The sequence below is a fragment of the Vollenhovia emeryi genome, unplaced genomic scaffold (assembly GCF_000949405.1).
Source record: "Vollenhovia emeryi isolate VEMERY1.0 unplaced genomic scaffold, V.emery_V1.0 DF939193.1, whole genome shotgun sequence".
NCBI lineage: Eukaryota > Metazoa > Arthropoda > Insecta > Hymenoptera > Formicidae > Vollenhovia > Vollenhovia emeryi.
Window position 1 is genome coordinate 643102 of NW_011967173.1, and position 20996 is coordinate 664097.

Sequence of the window (20996 nt, forward strand, 5' to 3'; positions counted from 1 at the left end):
AATTCGACGCACTCACTCCGTTCTTGTAGATAAACGTCGGTAATTGCGACGCGCGGCGTTTTTCGCGATAAGAAAGCTCGCGCTGTCGGGAAACGGTGATTACCGCAATTTAGCAGCTCCGCGATTCGTAACTGCCGCAATCCGACTAATAATCAAATTAGCATCCTGTCCGTATTATACCGAACGCGAACGTTCCAGTTTGATGCCCACGGATTACATTCCCCGGTGCCCGTCTATATATCGAGAAAGCCCGTAATGACGACTGTTAAAAAATTGGGACCCGCGGATGGGAGCGTGGCCGGCGGAAATAGAGGGAAGATGCGCCTATTATCCTTTTATCGGTCCGAGCCAGAAGGTAATTAAGGATGTACTTATTCCGCCCCTAGACGGAAGCCCTTTCCCCTTTCAGAAAGAGTGCAAACAACAACCGGGGCTATTATCGCCTTTGACTTACCTGCGACGTGTATATTCATGCCACGTAATCCACGATTACGATCGATATCTTGCAGTTTTCTGCAAGTCGACCCTAAAGATTTTATGTAACTTACGTAACGTTTCTTCCGATGACTTGATCCTAATAAATGTCTACTGAAATTTCGTTGCAAGCTGCGATATGAATTAATAAACGGCCCAATTTTCGAGTCACTAAAAGATATCTCCAGGGTTGGGAAAGTTACTTTATAAAAGTATCTAGTTACAGTTACAGTTCTCTCTAAAAACCAAGCAGTGGATTATCACTGAAAACAGTGAATAGTCACTGATTTTCAGTGGTATACTTGCAACTGTAATTCACTGATTGACGTTTAGCGAGTTACAAGTTACCAATTCTGAAAAGTAACGCGTTACAGTTACAGTTACTCAAAAAGTAACGGATCGTTACTTTGCAGTTGCTTTCTTGCAATAAAAATAAAAATGTCAAATCTGCATTTGAATTGTAAAGTGTCGATAAAGGCGTTTGTGCGCAAATGCAAGACCTGATACGATCTGTGGGGGTTTAAAAAATATATAAAGTTGCTATTAATGTAACTGAATTAAGTTCCAGTTGCAGATAGAGAGAAAGTAACGAAGTTAAATTACAGTTACCAAAAAAAAAACTGTAACTGTAACTTCGTTACAAATAACGAGTTACTTCCCCTGGATATCTCTACTCTCTAAAAATCAATCAGTGAGTAGTCACTGATTCACAGTTATAAGTGTATCACTGCGATTTTCAATGGCGTACTTATAACTGCAAATCAGTGACTATTCACTGTTTTCAGTGATAAACCACTGATTTTTTTTAGAGAGTACGATCCCAAATTTCAAGTTTAATCGTCAATTCTCAATACAGTTGTATAAAGAACCTAGAGATATCTAAAAAATGCAATATTTTTTCAAACAACTATTGTGTTTTATTTCTTTCCATCTTATTACAAATACCTTGTCAAATATTGTATTATTCGTTATATGCTCCTATCGCTCTTATCAAAATTAATTATTGTTTTTCTCAACGGAGCCTTTAATTAATTAATATATTTAAAAAATACAGTTGTATTGGGAACCTAGGGATATCTATAAATTACAGTTGTATCGGGAACCTGGACATAACTAAAAAAGACATTTTCCCCGTCAATCTTCACACGTTTATATCAATTTTCCGAATAATTTTTTTCTCTTGCGCTCGCATCTTTCATTGTCAAGAAGAATATACTTTGCTTCACGCACCGATGACTCGATATTGAACGTATGTAAAAGAAATACAATCGCGTTTTTCGTAGGAAATAATCTTATTTTATCCTTGAAGGCGCCAGTTTGTGCTCCACTCCGCACGGCAACCGAGCCGGCTGCCGAAGAACGATTCATCGTTTCATTGTTCTTTGGCGATTGTCGGTCTTAAAGACGAGCGGCCGACGCGTCCCGTCCCCGATTTCACATTATGCAAGAAAGTTAGTGCCAGCGCACACGTATGATGTCTCACTTCCTGCCGCGCGAGCAGCTGCCGTGAAATCACGGATCACGGCCGCGGTGTGAAATCGCGGCTGTCCGCTCCAGCCTGCTCTCGTTCCGCGCCGATCTCAGTCGTCCCTTCGACTCGCCCTTACGCGTCCAAGCGTACACGTTTGGACTTTTGTGCCGCGACGAAAATCCCCTTCATCGAGCCGAGTCTACGAGTCTGAGACGCATTACATAATATTGATTTGAAAAGGGGAGGGACCGGTCGAGAGACCGAATGCATCCTGCATTTTGTCACAGACCGATGCGTACGAGTAATCAACAAACGCGCTTTACTCTCCTTGCTTCTAGCTCTCTGTTATCGTGACGTAAACCGCGGTAGCGTACGATACTTAAAATTGACAGTGAAAGGCGGTTGCCCCGAGGACTTTCCTTGCCGTTACTTTAACGCGCGGCAAATCTTAGCGCTCGCTTATCATGTCGTACAACACACGTACCGTGAAACAACCGGACCGGACATCAGTTAGTAGGGGCGTCGTATTATCGGGCCAGGATCGATGTATCCGCGCCGGTATGCAAGCACCGCGCCGCATCTGCGCCCAGCCGAAAAGGCAAGCGTGTGCACCGAAGCACCGCAGGTTTCACCGTAACACCGGGTTAAAAGGAGGGTGCGTATATCGGCGAGATAGCGATCGGCCGGCGGTAGCCGGGACCGACCGGCTGGCCAAGATAAGGATCGAATCAAACGAGGGCAACCCCTTTCGCTCGCGCGGCCGTCCCCCGGCTTCCTACAGCCACCTTGCGCCGGATTCGCCCGCTCTCGTGTGCGTGCATGCGTGCGTGCATGCGTGCGGCGGCGTGCGTGGTCCCGCGGTTCTTCACGTCTCACCCTCCGATTCGCCTTGCGGCGCCCAAGAATATCGCCATCTGTACCTCATTAGCCTAAGCGGTACAAACAGCCTGTGGTCTCTCACCTTCGCACGGTTGCGCCAAGCCGCCCGGGGCGTCTCCGAGTCGACTCGCTTCCTCGACTCCAGCCGAATCGACTCGACTCGACTCGACTCGACTCGCACCCGCACCCGCCGCCACCCGCTATTATACAGACTATTACGGTTGCCTCTGGAGTAGAAAGCCGCCGGGCATCCGGAAGCACGCCGGAGACTCGCGATTTTTGACGTCGCAACCGCGCGTACTGATGAGGAGAAATCTCCCCTGTAGAATGTTATCGGTCTCTCAAGCACGAGATTGCCTGGGATAAATTCCCAGTAGCCTCGTTATCTCGATGATGGATCGTAGTTAAACAAGTCGAAGACCGAGGCCCGCTTAGCGGCCCCGCGAGGGACGCGAATAGTTGAATAAGAGGGTCTTATAGCGAGGCACCCGTCTACGCATTAAACTTACGACATTGAGTAGCCTGTGAGCGACAGGTCTTGGTTAGCTTAAAACCCGCAGAGCACGCGAAATATTTTTCTTTTTATCCAATCAAACGGAGCCGCAAAGGTGCACGCGTTTCTTTTTCAACGTCTCTTCGCAATTACGCATCTATCACGACCGAATTTTTCTCATCGTTACTTTTGTAGTTTCTCACAATCATCTCTTCCTCATTTCTCGTCCTATATCTGTAACCGCGATTATCTCCGAAAAATGCGAGACACGGACAGGTATCTGAGACATGTTTTAGGAATCGCCTTTTAACGCGGCTGCCGTGCGCGGTCGCCACCCACGCAGGCACGAATATGGATAGGCACAGGTAATACACCGTGTACGGAGGCATGACAATGGCCGTGTCGCACAATGAGAAGAAGACGAAGGGAAGCGGCGCATTGAAAGGCAAATGAGGCCCGGCGGAGCCTCACCGGGGCCAGTGCTCTTCTTCTTCTTCTCTCTCCTCCTCCTTTACCGTGTACTCTCTCTCTCTCTTTCTCTCTCAGTACATCATCTCTTTTCTATTACGCACCCACATCCGCTGCCGTCTTTTCAAGTAGCACCCCAAAACACACCTTACGCAAATTAATGTCGCATGTTAACCAGGCCCGCTCGAATGACCGGCACGACGCGACGGAGCGCCTGAGGACAGTCGGGCTCGTCATCGTCGTTTTTAATAATGATTCATCGCCATACGGCGCGACTAATTGTTTACCGGTCGTTCACAATGCCCGCCAGCCCGGCCAACGAACACTTCTGGCGACGTCGATACGCGCCTACCATACATATGCATTTGTGTACCTTTCTTTCGGGCCCGGCCGTTCTCCACTTCTCATTTGTAATTTCGCCCGGTCGACGTCGCGCCTTCCGTCTTCCCGTTGCTCGCTCGCGTCGCGTTAGACGCTTTTAGCCACTCGAGCTGGTGTACGGTCGAATATTTCGTTAATTATGGTTCCTGACTCACGTCCGGCTCATTTGGTTCCGCAATTCTTTACATAAGTTGAGTTACATTAACTCTTCCTCGAGCTATTCTTTTGTAGTTGTATAATGGTTCTCTGACATCTGGAAACGTGTTCGCGAGAATATAACTTTGTTTATGCGTCTACTAAATTTTTCTGGTAACACATAGGAAAAAGAAATCTCCACATTGATAGTAAAGAAAGTAATTTTTCCGCGCATTTACAGGCAAGAGCCGCTATCGTTTTATTGGTGTTTATCGCAGGTATATTTTAATATAAATGTCGCCCTACAAGGAAAATCGTGCCAGATTTCATTTGAATGATGTCCTTAACATACTTTGTACGGGCAGGTGACTTAAGCACGATACGATCCAAATTAATAATGCAACGATTAATAATTCAACCGACTTACAGCTGAGTTAATTTATTCGCCTGGTGTACGTTAGACCTGAGCCTTACGATTTGCGTGCGAGTTTAGATAACATTCTGTTACAAATAGTAAATGCAAAGTGTTAATATATTAATGATAAATAATTCGAATATTCGATTGAAACGAGCACTGGAGTTGCATTGCTGTACACCGTGTTTTCGAGGCTGGCTAGAAACAGCCACCATCTCGTGGTGGACATGAAATTCAACTGCGGTACAAGTCACATATATTTTTCGCTATCTTTGCAAATTAAATTAACACGTTTCTAAATTATTAAAGTCACTGTGTCGGGAACATCTCCGAGTTTAAAGTTTACATGTAAGAATTACTTTACGTCTTAAATAATATTTGGAACAATGTATCTACAGTAGATACATGAATCTGTTACGAGAACGCCGTTATTGACTGTCGATTAGCATTTTATGCGTGTACATAAAATGTGTTTTATTTCATATCAATATAAAAATTGGAATATTGATTTCCGTATTTGTCAGTCCACGTTAAAGTTCGTAAGTTAAAAGATGTTCGGTAGCTTTCTGCTATTATATTCTGCAATAGATATTGCAGTTTTTGTTTAATATTTGTAAAGTTGGATATGCGTATGGAAAATATTGAAATATTTTGGAAACTAGAGATACGAATTATACAGACAATATAATTGAATTATCCTTACAAAATGGCTGCTTTTTAAAATGCGAGTGCGATGGAGAAGCCTGAATGGAAAACGGGGAACGCGGAAGCTTCGAATAAAAATAAAATAGGCACACATTACGTCTAGATAACTTTTATTAACCAATATAATCGTGTATCGTTACAAATGATGTGGCAACGACGTACCGATGTAACTCGGGACACAATGAAACTGGTTTTAACGGTATACAATGAAAATAGGAATCGATGAATGAGCGAATTTATGAATTTACAGACGTATTCGTCGCTACTCGACATTCGAAGAACTGCTTACATCACAACATGTAATTTATATTTTTACTGTATTTTATTTTATTTTATTCTATTTCTTTGTGTTCCGTCTGTCATTATCGCCTGCTCCTGACGAAACGTTAACTCCTTCCGTTCTGTGCCTTCCATTGTCCTCGCTTCCTCCTTGATGTGTCTCTGGTAAATCCACGAGTGATGTCACTTGTGCGCGCGTGTGTGTCATGTATCTGTGTGTGTGTGTTTTTTGTGTGTAATGTCCTGTTGCTTAAAACTGCGTGTATACGTGTACAAACTGTAATTATACTCGAAGACATCGAAAACTCACTACATTATGTTAAATAATAATGCGTCGCGGATTTGCTTCCGGCACGTATGCATATGCAAATTCCTCCTGTCCTCTCCTCATCTGTTTCTCGCGGATTCGCGACTTGGTAAACCTACAGAAGTACATACGAAGTTGTTGCGAAAATGCTATCGTCTCGATGAATATGGAACGTAATTGGAATACACTGCCGTGAAAGAAAATCCGATTGCTCGCACAATGGGTTGGTTACCATACGTGCGAGGTATTTGAACAGATTTATAACGTTGTCAGTTATATGCGATGAATACGCGATTTATATGAAAAATGAGAATTTACGTAACAAATAAAATGACGCAAATTTGTAACGAATCTGCAATGCGAATCCCGTGTGAACAAGAAGCAAATTAATATAATCGCACAATTTGTACTTAAATCGGGCGAATCTCAGTCGCATTCGTCTCGTTGGCCGTATCACAAATCCGCGACTCACTAATTAGGCTTACTGCTACTATCGAGATATTGATGTACATATACAAGAGAATCGTGGGTTTCTTTCTCCTTACAACATGGGTAGAGTATACAAAGACGTTGTTTGCCGAAGAAAAACGTTTCACGTATTCTTCCGTTCTTCTTCCTTCTGCCTATCTTTCTCTCCCTCTCTCTCTCTCTCTCTCTTTCTTTCGCTCTCTCTCGCTCTCTTTCTCTCACTCCACAATCACGCATACGTATATTGGAACTACGCACTCGTTCACATTCGTTAAACGTGGAAGGGTCTCGGTTTCATATATATCTTCTTTATAGCTTTTTTCTTTGCGGGAAATCGATAAAGGATTATTGGTTCTCTTTCTGCATTTGCGTGTCTTCCCTCTTTCCCTTTCAGAATCCTTTCTGTCATTCGTTTCGACTTTGTTGGTCCGGTGTGGCAGTGCCTTGGTAATTAATTTAATTCTCGTAATGAGATCTCTCGCTATGCTGTGGCTGTGATTTTGTCGCGCTTATGAGTTGATTGCGCAGAGTGTCGACGAAACGACGAGATTCACAGATATTTATAAGAGAGAAAAACTAAAACTTAGCCCTCTCACAGATTTGTAATACGTACGATTTTCGCAAAGCCTATTTTCACAAACGACCAAGTACTTTGAAACGACATGTCAATTTAATATTAATGAGTATTGCAGATCGCGCATACTGATTTACCTACACCTTTTTCTAATCAAATCTATAGCGATGGAAGTATGGGACATGCACAAGTGTTGTTTTGATTTATAGAAATTCGTACGTGTTATAATCTTGGTTATCACTGACATGCTTTTTTTCTAAATTAAAACGCATATCGTGGACTTTTTGCCACGCGTATAATTCTAGGATAAGCAGCTTATACACTTTTCTGCGTAACAAATTAATAACAACAGCTCGAAAAATTTGTTCAAGCACTAATTTGAATCACTCTATTGGCAATGACGTTCGTTTCACAGACACTCTGCTAAATAATAATTTGCTGACGAAGAGTGATTATTATTTACATTCGCACGCAACACTCCAACTACAGTTGCGTACATCAAAATTAGTACAAGTCTCCATTTTATATATATATATGTATGTATAAATGTATATGCATATATATACATACATATATATACACTCATATTTATATCTATATATATTTATATTGTGTTTGTTTCTTAATAATATCGTTTTCGGATCATCATATGTTCATAAGCGGATCCAAAGGGGGGCAAAGCCTCGATCACGGTGTCCCCCCCCCCCTCGCAGGAGAGGCGCCCAAAAAATTTTCGAAATATTTAGCATTAATAGTTAATATCATGTATTGATGTATTTGCTATCATTTGTAGTCGTTGGGTTTCTACCAAGTTACATTTCTTGTTTTTAGCGCATGGCAGTTTGTTGGGACACTTCACTGTGTGAACCAAGCGCGCCTATACGTTCTTAAGCGACAGACTGCTGGATAATATTTTGTACCTTGTATTTATATTTTCCTTGCATTCGTACTTTTAATGATTAAATCACTAATGAATTTGATTTAATTTTTTTTAACAGTCATTCCATATTTCTCTTGCAAATGCATACGATAATATAAAGGAACATTTGCATGAATTTTGCAGCTAGAAATGAACTTGATAATTTGATGAAGTCGCAAACGATATGATAGAACGTTGTATATACATATTACTTTCTAGATAATTATAAAAAAACGTAAGTTGAAGGCTTGGAAAATAAGCAAACCTGGAAAATAGCAATGCCGATTCTGCTCAGTTCGCCCCCTCCCTTGAAGAGCGCCTCCCGGATCCACCTATGATTATGTTTAATCGATCCTTAACGGTTACTCGGGGCGTTACTGTGTTCACACCACATTATTTCGCGCACGCGAGTGCGCGTTACTTATTATTTATATTATTTCTAATAATTAAAATATTTAGACTCGAAAGCTAAAGACGTCGACTGGTGTCTTACGTTTATGATGTGACTTCCATCAGGATGTCGAGTGTGTCTCGTGTATTATTGTTTTCTCATCTCGCGCGAGAAAGTTTACTTAATAAAACTTACGCGTTGAATGTAAATTTTATTAAGTAAAATTTTATGTGTGCTTTACTCTCAGGAGAAGGGAGTATTTTCACAAGGATTGTGGAGGAATTCACAAAGTATCGCCTCTATACGATGAAAGTTACCTTTTCTCAACGATCTACATATATCAATAGTGAAGTAAATGTGAAAGATCGATATCTCTTGGAGATAGGCTTAAACACTAATCAATAATGATGAGAATAATTACCTCTTATATTTCGTGGGTGGTGTGCGAGCTCCTCTATTCGCGTGTACCGATTATTAATCTTCGTTTCTTTTCTACTCCCCCCGAAGTTTCTCTCCCTTAACTCTTTCAGGGGCCGAGAAAGTCAGCGTACTTTGTGCAGGATCTCCGAAAGAGAAGCAGTACTAGAGTGAAACTTAGGCACTGTAGTTCACAAATTAAACCACATCGCACCAACATAGAAACGCACAAATGTCGTGGCACCTAATACATTATACTGTGACTTACACGTGAAGTACACAAGCTGCACCGTCGCCCCTCAAAGAATTAAGCTATTCGAAATGGAAATCTTTGACGTTCGAACATCGTACCGTCTACCAGAATATTTAGTTGAGAGGACAAACACGTACGAATCGCTTTTCGCCGAAAATAAGCCTTTTTGACGCGAGTCATCATTGACTTCCTTTCGCGCTGCTTTTACGTACGTTTTAGTCACACAATCTGCATCATAGAGCGCAACGTCCGCTTACATTCGCGAAAACTTTTCGAGTATATGTCATTCAGTGCTCGACGAGTCTGAAGATAAAATACTCTCTGTACACAATCGTTCGTGTTGGCTTCGAACACGGGTCTCCTTCCTCACTGACTCGCCATTCATTGTTGTTCTTTTTAAATGAGCGCCTCTCCGTGTGTGCCAACTGTCCGCGATGAAGATACGACGGAGGTACGCGATGTCTTTGAAAGTGCGCGAATGTTGAAAAAGTGTCGATAAAGGGATTCGAAAAATTTCAAAAACAATTTTGTACTCTGCGGCACGCAACGAGAAACAACGATCGAGATCTCACGGGTGCAAGTGTCCCTTTTGAAGGGATGGATCTCTCGTTAATTGCGCGCTCTTGAATGCGAGGAAGCACTCGCGTCTCGGGTGAAGCGTTTCGAGGACGAGAGGATCTTCGCGAGACCGAAACGTCGCTCCGTTTGCTTTCGTTGAGCGAACAACGCCGCGAAATTATTCTGTTCTTCGTCGAGCCTCTCTTGAGATTTAAACTTCGACCGCGCGGAGAATGCACAACCACAATCACTTCGTTTGTATCAATTGTGAGGGTTGGGTCACGCGCCGTGGTGTGCGTCGACGAAATAATCTAAGAGCTCCGTTTGTGCTATCTTTTACGATCGTGCAATTATTTCGATAAAATGCGGAAACGAAGCCGCTCACCTCGACAGTCAGCTAATTATTTGCTACCGAATGAATTAACGTCTCGTAAGATATGCGTATATATCGGAGAGCGTAAACGAAACGCGATAAACTTAGAGGCTAATCTCGTCCGCTAAATATCGATGATTTATAAAAATATCAAGTATTTAGTTAAACATACGTTAACGTATGAATAGAAGGAGATTCGCCGCCAACGCCGACTGAAATTTTCACAAAAATATATCACAGCGGTCCGACATATCCGTAATGAACGAAATGATCAAAATCGAACGGGAAATATCGAACAATTTAAATCCCCACGAGTGAACCGAACTGTCTACAATGCTCTTGATAATGCACAATGGGGCGAGGGTACATATACGGTACATATAACGTTATACATATAAAAGTAGAAAATTTGGTGGCAGTATATAGAGATCGTGTAAGGTGAGAAACGCGGTGAAGGGAAATGCGTATGCGCTAACACTTTTGTTGTTTCGTGCTTCGTTTACGCCGAAATCGGCGAGAGCCTGTTGTCCGATTGGCAAGATTTGTCCAGGTTGATCCGTCCTTCCCCCTGTTGTCTCTACTGACCAATGCTAAGAACGTAAAGAGAAAAAAAAAGAGAAAGGAAGAAATACAACGTATGTAAAACAGGAGACAAAGAAACAGTCTGCGACTCGGCACGATCATATCTGGCTCTACTTAACGCGAGAGCTTCTCTTCGAGGATGTCAGATCGACCTTGATCGTATCACTGAAGTGTATCTTCAGATGTCGATAAAGGGATATTCTTCTCAACGAGATATATCTTCAACTTCCAAACTTGAATTCTTGGAACTGTCAACAATTATCAACGACTTGAATATCATCCGAAGATTTCTTCGTGCAACGAGCGTGTCAGGCACGCTGTATATGTTCGAGTATTCCGGCTGATCCGTCATTTTTGCAATTTTTCCGTCCGTCGATCCTCCCAATCGATCTTCCACTCTTTCCTCCTTTCGCCTCTTTCCCCTCAATCTTCACCCTTTTTCCGAGACCCGAAATCGATGTACGTGATCGAGGTCGTCGAGCATCCCGACCTGCTTGTGCTCGCTCTTTCGTTCCAACCGACGACCATTCCGGACGATTGACTATGACGAGACTCCCCGCTCGTCTACTCCAGACGCGCCTTGTAGCTAGTCTTCCAGATCTCGGCCAGCGTCACGGCGCTGTGGAACCTGTGGAAGATGCACAGCGGCAGAGTGACCCTCTGCACAATGGCCCAAGCGAGGAATCCGTAGAAATCAAGCTGCACCGGATTGGCGATAACCTTCTGGGTTTCGAAAGTGTAGATCACCCACATGGTCACATTGCAGATCAGCAGGAAAGTGACCACCTGTCTGCCGGGCTTGCTGCGATCGTGCTCCGGCAAGTGAACTCGCCTGCGTGATACATCAGCGATGAACAGCATCTGAAGGACCACTTGGGCGACCGAGAGCAATCCCGTCACCATCACCAGCAGATTCGGCTCGTGCGTAAAAGCTGCCAAGGAACCGGCGATCACGCTGAAAACGGCATAGATAAAGAGACCGAAGGCGGAGACGCGCAGCAGGATGTCGTTCAGATCGCTCTGCTCTTCTGCCTTGAACTTGAGGCTCTGCACGCGGATGAAGCCGATGATTATGGCGACAATGGATAACGCCATTAAGACGCAGTGAGACACGTCAGCGAGATAAATCGCAAGCAATCCGAGCTCCGGGTGATGGATCAGCACGAAGAACAGTATCAGGCATATCAGGGAACCAACCAGAAGAAGCAGACCGAAGAAGAGGCCTTTGCTCGCTCCAACGCAATCGACTCTGGTGTGACCTAGTAATATCTTTTATGACAACTCAATTCTCAAACAAATACAGGATTGTGCATATTTATGAAGCGATGGCAAAATATTTTATCCGGTGTATTCAAAATAAAAATGACGACGATAACGATGGAAAGGAAAGAAAATTACCTGCATGAGCAAGGGCGACGGCTCTTCGAGATAGCATAGCCTCCAGACGACGTTCAAGATCAGCCTCTGCCAGATGGGGCCAACGCGGATGTCGGCCGATATGCTTCCACATGATGTAGATCACTGCTGCCCCGATCAAACTGTACTCGATTATGAATGGAAATAGATACGGTGCCGCGTCCTGGACGATGGTTCCCATGATATTGACGCGTCCGCACGAATTGGACACTGTGCCGTCCTCCGTCAGGGCCTCCGCGTAGATGCCTAAATTCGGGCTCCAATACTCGCTGTTATTTGTCAAGTTGCTCACATCGAAGATCTGCGGTACCTAAAAGAGAGAAGAGGGAGGTCTTTAATCTCAGCGTTTACCGTCTCGACGGTGTTTATTCACAGCGACGGAGTGGGACGTAATCCGTATACCTGGTTATCCAAGTCACTCTGCGGCGCGTTCATCAGCTCCATCATCTGCGACCAGTACGTGGTAGTGGACGGCGTGTTAGTTGTGGTGGTGCTGGTGCTCGTTGTAGTCGGGATAGTGGTGATCCTCTCGGTGGTGGTGGTAGTGGTGGTGGTGCTAGTGGTCGATGGTGTGAACGTGGTCAGGAGAGTGGACAGGGTTGTCGCTGTGGTGGTCGTCAAATTAGGCAGCGCGAACGTGGTGGTTGACGGCGTCGTCGTCGACGGGGTTGTCCAGGTGGTCGAGGTGGATGTTGTAGCCGGCGAGGTGAACGCGTCTGCGATCGATCTGGCTGTCGTTGTCATGACGCGACCCAGAGCAGTGCCAACTGTCACCATCGTGCTGGTGACGGTCGGCGCGGCGGTCGTCGACCTCGAAGAGGCCGTAAGAGGAGCCTCTCGCAATTGTGCCATGTCGCGCGGCTCGGTACCCAATATGGCCCCTGCGTTTCGCATCGAGTGCTGCTTGATGCTCTCTGCAAATGTCGGCACATCGATATGTTGGCACGTCGATGGCGTAATCGCCAGGGCACTTGAACTTGGCGTACCAACGTTTCGCCATCGGTTCAGACGACGGTACCGCGATTAACTCTGTAAATATAGACTGCTTACCGAGAATCCCCGCCTGAACCTGGCCTAGTTTTTTGTGATACTGAGTGATCTCCTTGAGACTCTCCAGAACCAGCGTGCGTATCCACACGCAGAGATTCGTCGCTACCACGTGCATCAGACCGAAGCGAGCGATGACTTTAAAGCGATGGATGTTCAACTGCGAAGAGAATATCGTAATTTTTCTAATCTCTCTTTGCCCTCCTTCTCTGTTTGTCATTCAAGATTTCAAATACGTACTCGGGAGTTCATGAAAATGAAGTACATCTGCATAAAAGTGAAGATCATTTGCAGCACCGGATTGACACCTTGTAATATCTGGTAGCAGGGCGATGTGGGCGGCACTTCGAAGAACGCGCCGAATTCCAAACCGTTGTACACCATAGTACCCAGTCCAAACGCTAACAAATCAAATTTAATCAGTTTATTGATATCGCATTAAAATTATAATCCATAATTTAGCATTACCGAAAATCGCGAACTTACCTATTGCACCAATTCTGAGGAAGAAACTTCCATGGCTGTGATCATTTTGCGAAGTCTTTCGTTTCCGCAAAACTCGCGTAGCTACACCAGCTTCAACATCGGTCGCATCCTGCAAAAACGATGCCTTTTACAATTATAGTTGATTAAAATATTCTCGTTCATAAAAATATTGCTTCAAAAATTCTGAATATAATTAATTTCACGTTTGAGAATTTATATAAAGGGAGATTTTAGAAATATATTGCAAAAACAATTGTTCAAGTCTCCGTTAAAATTAAACAAAAGTAATAAAAGGCAACTAGATTGTATTCTCGTCACAAGAAATTTTGGCCAAGACATTCGAAATAGAAAGCAGCGATTAACGCGTCGAGATTTACGGGCGCGTCGATAAAATCCGCGTAACTCATTGTTAGATAGCATGCGCTAACTGAAATACATTTCGCGGATAACGTGTCATTGTCGTAGCCTTGAAACTTGCTCGAAAGTAGTAACCTGTTGCAATCACATAAATCCCTGCAAATATTTTTACTGCTCTTTTCTCGGCAAGTACGATTGCAGACGAGATAAAGGCTAGTGCAAAATAAAAAAAGACTTGAAACGAGGGAGGTAAAAAATATAACTCCTAATCAACTAAAATATCCATCATTAATTGAAACTGTTAATGTTAGAGAAATGTTTATATTAGAGATTTCCCGTGAAAAGCTACTATTTTTAGAGAACCTGAGTTTCCTTTTTGGCCTTCGTATCCTTCTTCGGTTCCTTCTCTTTCTTATCCTTTTTCTTGTTCTTGTCCTTAGGTTCCTTAGGTTCCTTCCAACCAGATTTGGGCGGTCTCGGCGGCGGTGGCGGCGTATCGCTTCCCCTCGCACAGCAAGCGCTCTCTTGGAGGAGGAAGCAGAAGACGTACAACAGGAACAGGATGCTCATGCCGTAAAGGTATGTGAAGAATCCCTCGTAATAGTACAGCGGCAGTTTGTGCGTCACCACTTCGCTTATCACGTAGGCGATGCACACGACTACGAGGAGCTTCGAGTAGATGAAGCTCATGATGATGAAGAGCGACGTTCTGAAATAAGAAGCGCCATGAGCATTGTCTATCACATCGTAATAATACGAAATATGACACCCGACAGATGACAATCTCTCTCAATCTATATAGCGAGTATCGAGTTACGTCAACAGAGAAAAATTTCATCGGATTATCTCGTCGTATACGTCATGTCCGAGCAATGGTCTCACCCTTTTTTCTGAATAATTTGCACCCTGCTACCCCGTCGTGGCAGCGTCTCCTTTCTGCCTGCGTTATTATCGACGAAGGGCACAACTTCGACCTCCATGATGAGCTTTTACTCAAAATTCTGCACTGCGAGAGACAACTTAAAGAAAATTTTACTTTTTATCTTCCTTCTTGAACGAACGCTAATACGCGAGCCTCGAGCGGAATCTGCCAGCGTTACACCGTCGGTTTTCAATAAATGGCGTTTTTCATTATTATTTAATGTCACTGCATCGCCTAACTAATCAATTGCTATTAATGTAATTGTTATTGGCTGTTTATTGCTAATTGTTTCATGTGCCACTCGCATCGTGTCCCACTTCGATTAATAACGAACGCCGACTGTTGCGCTCGTTGTAATCGCGCAAGTCGATTCGCAGTCGAACGTGCTATTTCTGCTCTCGCCTTCCAATCACAATGGCATTCGGACTCATCGAATTTTCATTGTTTTCACCAAATATAACTGCCGTGTCCTCGTTATTCTATTTAGTCCGCACAACACGTGTGTTACAGGCTCATTTTTTAATCGATAACCAAAAGTGGGTAATAACTAGAACTGTCGATCGAACAACCGGGCATTCGAATATTATGACATTTATTTAATCCACTGGCAATCACAAAATTCTAAAGTTGCGCAATCTATCATTGGTAAAAAAAAAAGAATACACCGACGCCCACCCGACAAAACACCGTTCACGGTTCGTTAAGCGGAAGTAATATAATTAAATTGACATTTGTGGACTACGCGCACACTGAACACTCGTCGGTATCTTACAATTGGCGCGGCGCAGTTTCGTTAATTTCGGCGAAGCATCGCGCTGATCTTGATACGAGTGGCACGATTACTCGGAACGCGGCGAAGCGGTCGATCTTCAATAACAGTTGACCTGGTGCATTCGCTTTTAATCGGCGAGCATGACTGCCGTTCCAACATCTCGGACGTACTTATCCGCGCCTCTCATCCTCGTTACGCTCATTTTCTCACTCAAAGGTTAGGCGGCGCAATCGATAGTCTATATATAATGCCGGTCGCAAACTCGGCGCGATCTCACCGGGAATCAATCGCGCGGGAAATGAGGCTTTTCCACGGGAAAACGGGGCCGCGCAGCGCGCACGCAGAAGGGGCCGCGCCGCGCCGCGCCGCGCCGCGCGATGCAACGACGCCCGCGCGCCGCGCGACGGCACGTATGTATGCAACGCGTCTACGCCGAGAAGGGCTTAACCGCCCTTTGTCACCGTGGCATTTCACGGGGTCGGGGGGGTGCAGACTTTATTGTGTCCCACACGAGCTTGTACACTCGCGTCAGGGATTTTTTTTCTCCCCGGATGCGCGTTAGGGGAGAGGCGGTGATATTTTCCGTCTTGCGGGAGCGTGAATCGCAGTTTTTATTTAAAGCAGTCGCTCTCTTTTACCGTGTCGTAATTTATTACGTAAAAGCGGAATCGCGCAGGGGAGGACATTCATCTGACCACCGGCTTCCGAGCGACCCATTTAGAGACTTTGTCCAGCGGGAATGGCCGTTCGTCGCGTCTTTTCATGCTTTTAGCATCGCGCACTTTATAATTGAACCCTGAGTTAACGTTCCTTTTAGCGATCTTACTAAAGAAATATCAATTGTCAAAATCGGTCGAGGGGAATCTAGAGGGAAGCGCACGTCGTTTATTTGACGTTTTGCGAATCTATTTTGGAGAAGTGAGCGCTAATTACGGTGCGTAAATTTAGTTTCTCGATATTAATTAACCGAGGAGTTGTGTAACTAAACCGCCCCTAATTGGATTGATCGGGCAGACTTCGCGGCTATTGTTCGCCACAATTGGGCCGGTAGGCAGGATGCCTCAATGACAATGGATGAGTTTCTCGCTTTGGATACTGCTCAATATCTCTAGGTCTACGCGCTTCGTTGCGAATTCGCGATATCAAGTCACCTCCGCGAGATATTTCTAAAGAGCCGGGATAATTGTGTCTTGTTCGTATCGAAAGCTGTACGAGAAGGTCGATCGCAATTTTCGCATCTCGGGTTTCGCGATTTTGTGCGATTGGGGACAAGTTAACAGGCTAACTCTGCTCTCTCTCTAAAGCTAAGAATGGCAGCAAGATCGAAGTGATGTGTCTCGTAATCTTTTTTGCCGTGTGAGAAAGAGGCAGTGCGTAGCAGTCGGCCTTTTTCCAGTTGCGAACAAGGAGCGAACGAGAAAATGGAAACAGCGCGGACGTGGAACGGTCCAGACTGGCTGGTCGATATCTCGAAGTACCTACTTTCGGCGCCGGTGCTCCTCCCTGTTTCCTCGCCCTCTTATGGGCTTAACCTCGCCTCAATCCCTTTCAAGGCTCTATCCTTTCTCAAATCCTTTCGAGAGTTTCGCGGCACCACATCCGGGAATCAAACCGTTGGCGCGTATCCGAATCGGCCGTGTTAAGAAATCGCACTCATTTGCAATCAAGCCCATCATTACATCGCGTGTCGTATGTAACGTTATAAAATTACAGGTTGCGTTACATAAGCGTTGTAAAGTTATATAGAGAACCCGTGTTTACATCTCTGGTCGATAAATTCTTATCTCTGTCGCACAAAAGGCCGCGTCTCTTCAGACATCTATTTCCGGTCTATTTACTCTGCCTGTCAGCGGGAGAAGCCTGCAGTAATTTTATGATTGGCGATAATCGGGTTTGCATCGACTCCCTTTCATTACTGGGGGGACCCTTTGACCGATTGACTTTTTTCCGCGCCGAAAAATCAATACAACTCTCGGCGGTTGTAATCGCCAAATGAATCCCATAGCTCTCGCGAATCAGTCGCGTTTAAAGTCACTAGTCGTCCGACACTCTCGCATTACCGCGAATTTCGTAAAACCACCGCTGCGGCACGGCACAATTTCGCAAAACTATTACAAATCACTCGATGTAAGTCGCGCGCCCGTATTTCACGACGCGAGTGGAAATTTCAATTTCCGTGTTAATTAAATTTAGGATGAATTGCGCTCGCGAGAGATTTGTGGCGGCACTGTTTTGCGGCGAGCGCGACGCACAGACTGCCGGTGGCAGTCGGCTTGAGGACGGCGTTAATGCAATTGCGACTGCGGCTGTGTAATCCGAGATCCACCTATTGCTTCGTCGCAAAATGCATATGGCTACACTTGTCGTCAAATCAATATTAGTCAATTGAAAAGTAGCGCGCGAACTGTCCGATTTATCTGCGGCTCTATATAGTTTTTGTGTCAGCATGTCTGTGAAACCTTTAACATACCAGTCCATTCGCACACATACAGACGCATACTTTCCTTTTAGTGGACGTTCGTAGAAATTTAAAGCAATAAAAAAAAAGTACAACGTACAAGGAGGTGTAAAAGGGCAGTGCTGTTTCAGATGAAACGCAATTTAGTAATTACGCATTTGCAATTCATAGAAATTATTTCGCAAAAATAGAAATTGGATTTTCATTCCGTTCTTTTAACCGCACGTTTTAATCAATATCTCTCGGGGAAATAATTAATTGTCATTCATCGCGCGAACGCAGTGCGTATTATGCACGCCGTATACACATGTGTGATGCGAGCGACACATATTCAGCTGCATAGGGTTAACGAACTATGCCGTAAATAGAAATGCAAACCAAACTAGACTATCTCGTTTCCATTTCGGGCCCTCCGTTACTATTTTCTCGCAGGCCGGATATTCTCTCCGAGTAGTACGAAGGTAGCATGACCAGCACTTTCTGCCGTTCTATCATGATAATGTTTCTTAATCAAAATTCCAACAAGACGACTAATCCAAACGAATTTAATAGAAATTACCTTTGGGGATTTGTTTATAACGCAGTTGCCTTGAAAGTTCACTTCAGCACCAACGATGAGTCTTAGGCCCAGTTTCACAGTGGCTAGTTAGCTTAACTAGTTGTTAAGTAGTGATGCCAACCACTGATACAAAATTCGGTAAGCCATTTACAAGGTTATATATATGTATATATTTTTTAAGCTTATTTGCGACAATGCAACTTGACAAAATCTAACCTTGTGCTTACCGAAGCTTCAGTGGTTGGCATCACTGCTTATCAACTAGTTAAACTAACTAGCCACTGTGAAACTGGGCCTTACGTTGTAACATGTAACAGACTTTACTATACATTTTTTTATTCACCGTATCATTCTGCGTAGTCGAGCAATTTTCTTCATTGGGCATATTTTTGGTGGTTGATATTTATTTCACTGTCTATTCTCATTTTATTCGCGTATAGCAGTGCGTTCGTTTCGTGGTTATTTGACAGTCCGCTGTATTCCACGCTTCGGAGACCGATGTTTTCGAGCAGACGGATATATCGATACTTCTCTATTCGCGAAGCACTTGCGCGTCCATGTTCAACGCGAGTAGCCGGAAATTAATATTGCGCGCCACGAAATAGCTTGTTCTCGAGAATTGAAGACGTCATGTTTAAGCGACTATTAGAAACAGTAGGAAACTATTAGTTCCCTCGCAAACATCGCTAGTAATATTATTATACCTGCGCAATGATGGCGTGCCATTATAATGGCTTCGTATACAAAGCGCGAAACAAAATTTACGATGCTTTTGAATAAATTGACTTTTATTACGCTTCGATTAGAATCGGTGTTGCGCGTCTCGTAAGTCACGCCAGGCGTACCGTAAGCTTATAAATTCACAAGCACGTAATAAACATGTCGTTAAATAATTATGCTTCATTAACAGGTGCTCCGCGACCGGACTAAATGACTTTTATACTTGACCTAGATTTCAGTCTTGTATGGAAAAACATCCGGAGTTCTGGTGCTCCGGCGAAATTGTTAGAATCAAAATTAGCTGTAATGGATGGAGAGAGTATTTGCAGGTCCCATTCTTCCTGGGACAATTTTACTAAAAACCAAAAAAAAAGGAGAATGTTATGCTATTTAATATATGTAGATTTTCTGCGGTGAAAACGCTTCGCAACAGTACCCGTTTTTTTTGCGCGCAAAATTGTCCTGGAAGAAAACGGGTCATGCCAAAAAAATGTGTTTTATCCACACGTATTAGCGCTACGTTCGCGTCTTCGCGAAACAGATGAGACAATTGTTAAATGAAAAATGTTTTTATTCGTTGGTCTCTACAGCGTGCGCCTTACTTTTTCGCCGGGGTGGATCGCACGTTCTTCAGCTCCATCTCTTTGTTCGCGGCGTTGTTCTTCTCGGCGTTGTCCTGTGCATTCGGCGGCGAGTTTTGCGGATTGAGGGGCCTGGTGACCGGAAGTGTCGCCGTGTCGCCGCCGCCGCCGGCGGCCGCCTCTACCTCTACGGTAGCGACCTTACAGTCGCCACCGCCCACCATCGTGGATTTCGTCTTGTCTCACGAGCTCCTGACGATCGTCAAAAGATAGTCAACGATCTTGTAGCAAATCGATCTCGTACCCCCGCGAGCTCAAGTGCCCCCTACGTGGTGGTCGTGTTTCGGAAGCGCTGGTACCTGTGCGGCCATTTTGGTGCACGCCTCGGTATTAATCGAGTTCAATCAAACTGTCGTATTAACTAATTGACTGTCGCGAATAATCTTGACGATAATCAAGTAATTTACAAGTCGACCAGATCTTTAACCGCTTGTTCCCCTTTTCCGCCGGAAGCGCCTGCGCTTTGGTTCTTTACGTATATCGTTAAAGGCTCTCTTCGCTGAAGCGCAGAAATGGAGCACACCCTTTCCCATGATGTATTGGAGTGTACTGCGTAATATGATCGGTAATATATTACATGTCATATATGTGTGCGTAAAATATAACGTCATATATATAAGAACATATGAATGCAGGATATAAATCAGACATGCATGTATACATGTATGTTTGATTTATATTCTATATATCTTCATCTACGACAATAAATCTGCGGTAAAAATTAGTTCAATTGTCTTCCACTCCACAAAAGCGAGAAAGGGGGACTCTGTGGCGTTGCAGCTTGCGAATCGGCAGAATCACCGAGGCAGATGGGAACTGCAGAGCAACAAGAAGCTGAGGCTTACGGGCGAATCGGGAGGAGTGCGCAAGCGATACCAAGAGGCAGATGAATGGCGGAGAGAGCTAGATGGAGAGAGTAAAAACAAGAGAAAGGCAGAAAGAGAGAAGGAGAGAGAAGCGGAGGTCCCTAAGACCTAATAGGTCTCTGATCTCGCGTACTTGGTCGAACGAGCTAATGGAAAATTCCGTGCACACACGAGCGCGGCTGAATCTCCCAGGGTCCTAGTGCACTGTAC

General features: G+C 44.3%; 1 protein-coding gene across 8 annotated transcripts in view; it reads right to left on the bottom strand.

Annotated features, from left to right (window-relative positions):
- Positions 1-5514: 5514 nt before the first annotated feature.
- The window catches only part of LOC105562189, a 32466-nt gene continuing 16984 nt past the window's right edge, over positions 5515-20996 (bottom strand). For 3 of the 8 annotated variants that reach the window (XM_012012815.1, XM_012012814.1, XM_012012816.1), the window contains exons 4-10: positions 14212-14557; positions 13492-13600; positions 13246-13406; positions 13009-13165; positions 12361-12872; positions 11941-12268; positions 5515-11801 (exon numbers count right to left, since the gene is read on the bottom strand). In XM_012012815.1, coding sequence (XP_011868205.1) covers positions 11107-11801; positions 11941-12268; positions 12361-12872; positions 13009-13165; positions 13246-13406; positions 13492-13600; positions 14212-14557 — 2308 coding nt within the window. In that variant the 3' untranslated portion in view covers positions 5515-11106. Of the gene's footprint in view, positions 11802-11940; positions 12269-12360; positions 12873-13008; positions 13166-13245; positions 13407-13491; positions 13601-14211; positions 14558-14730; positions 15871-17024; positions 18548-19881; positions 20470-20919; positions 20937-20996 lie in introns of those variants that run through there. The other 5 variants (XM_012012818.1, XM_012012821.1, XM_012012820.1 and 2 more) reach the window with 5 other exon arrangements.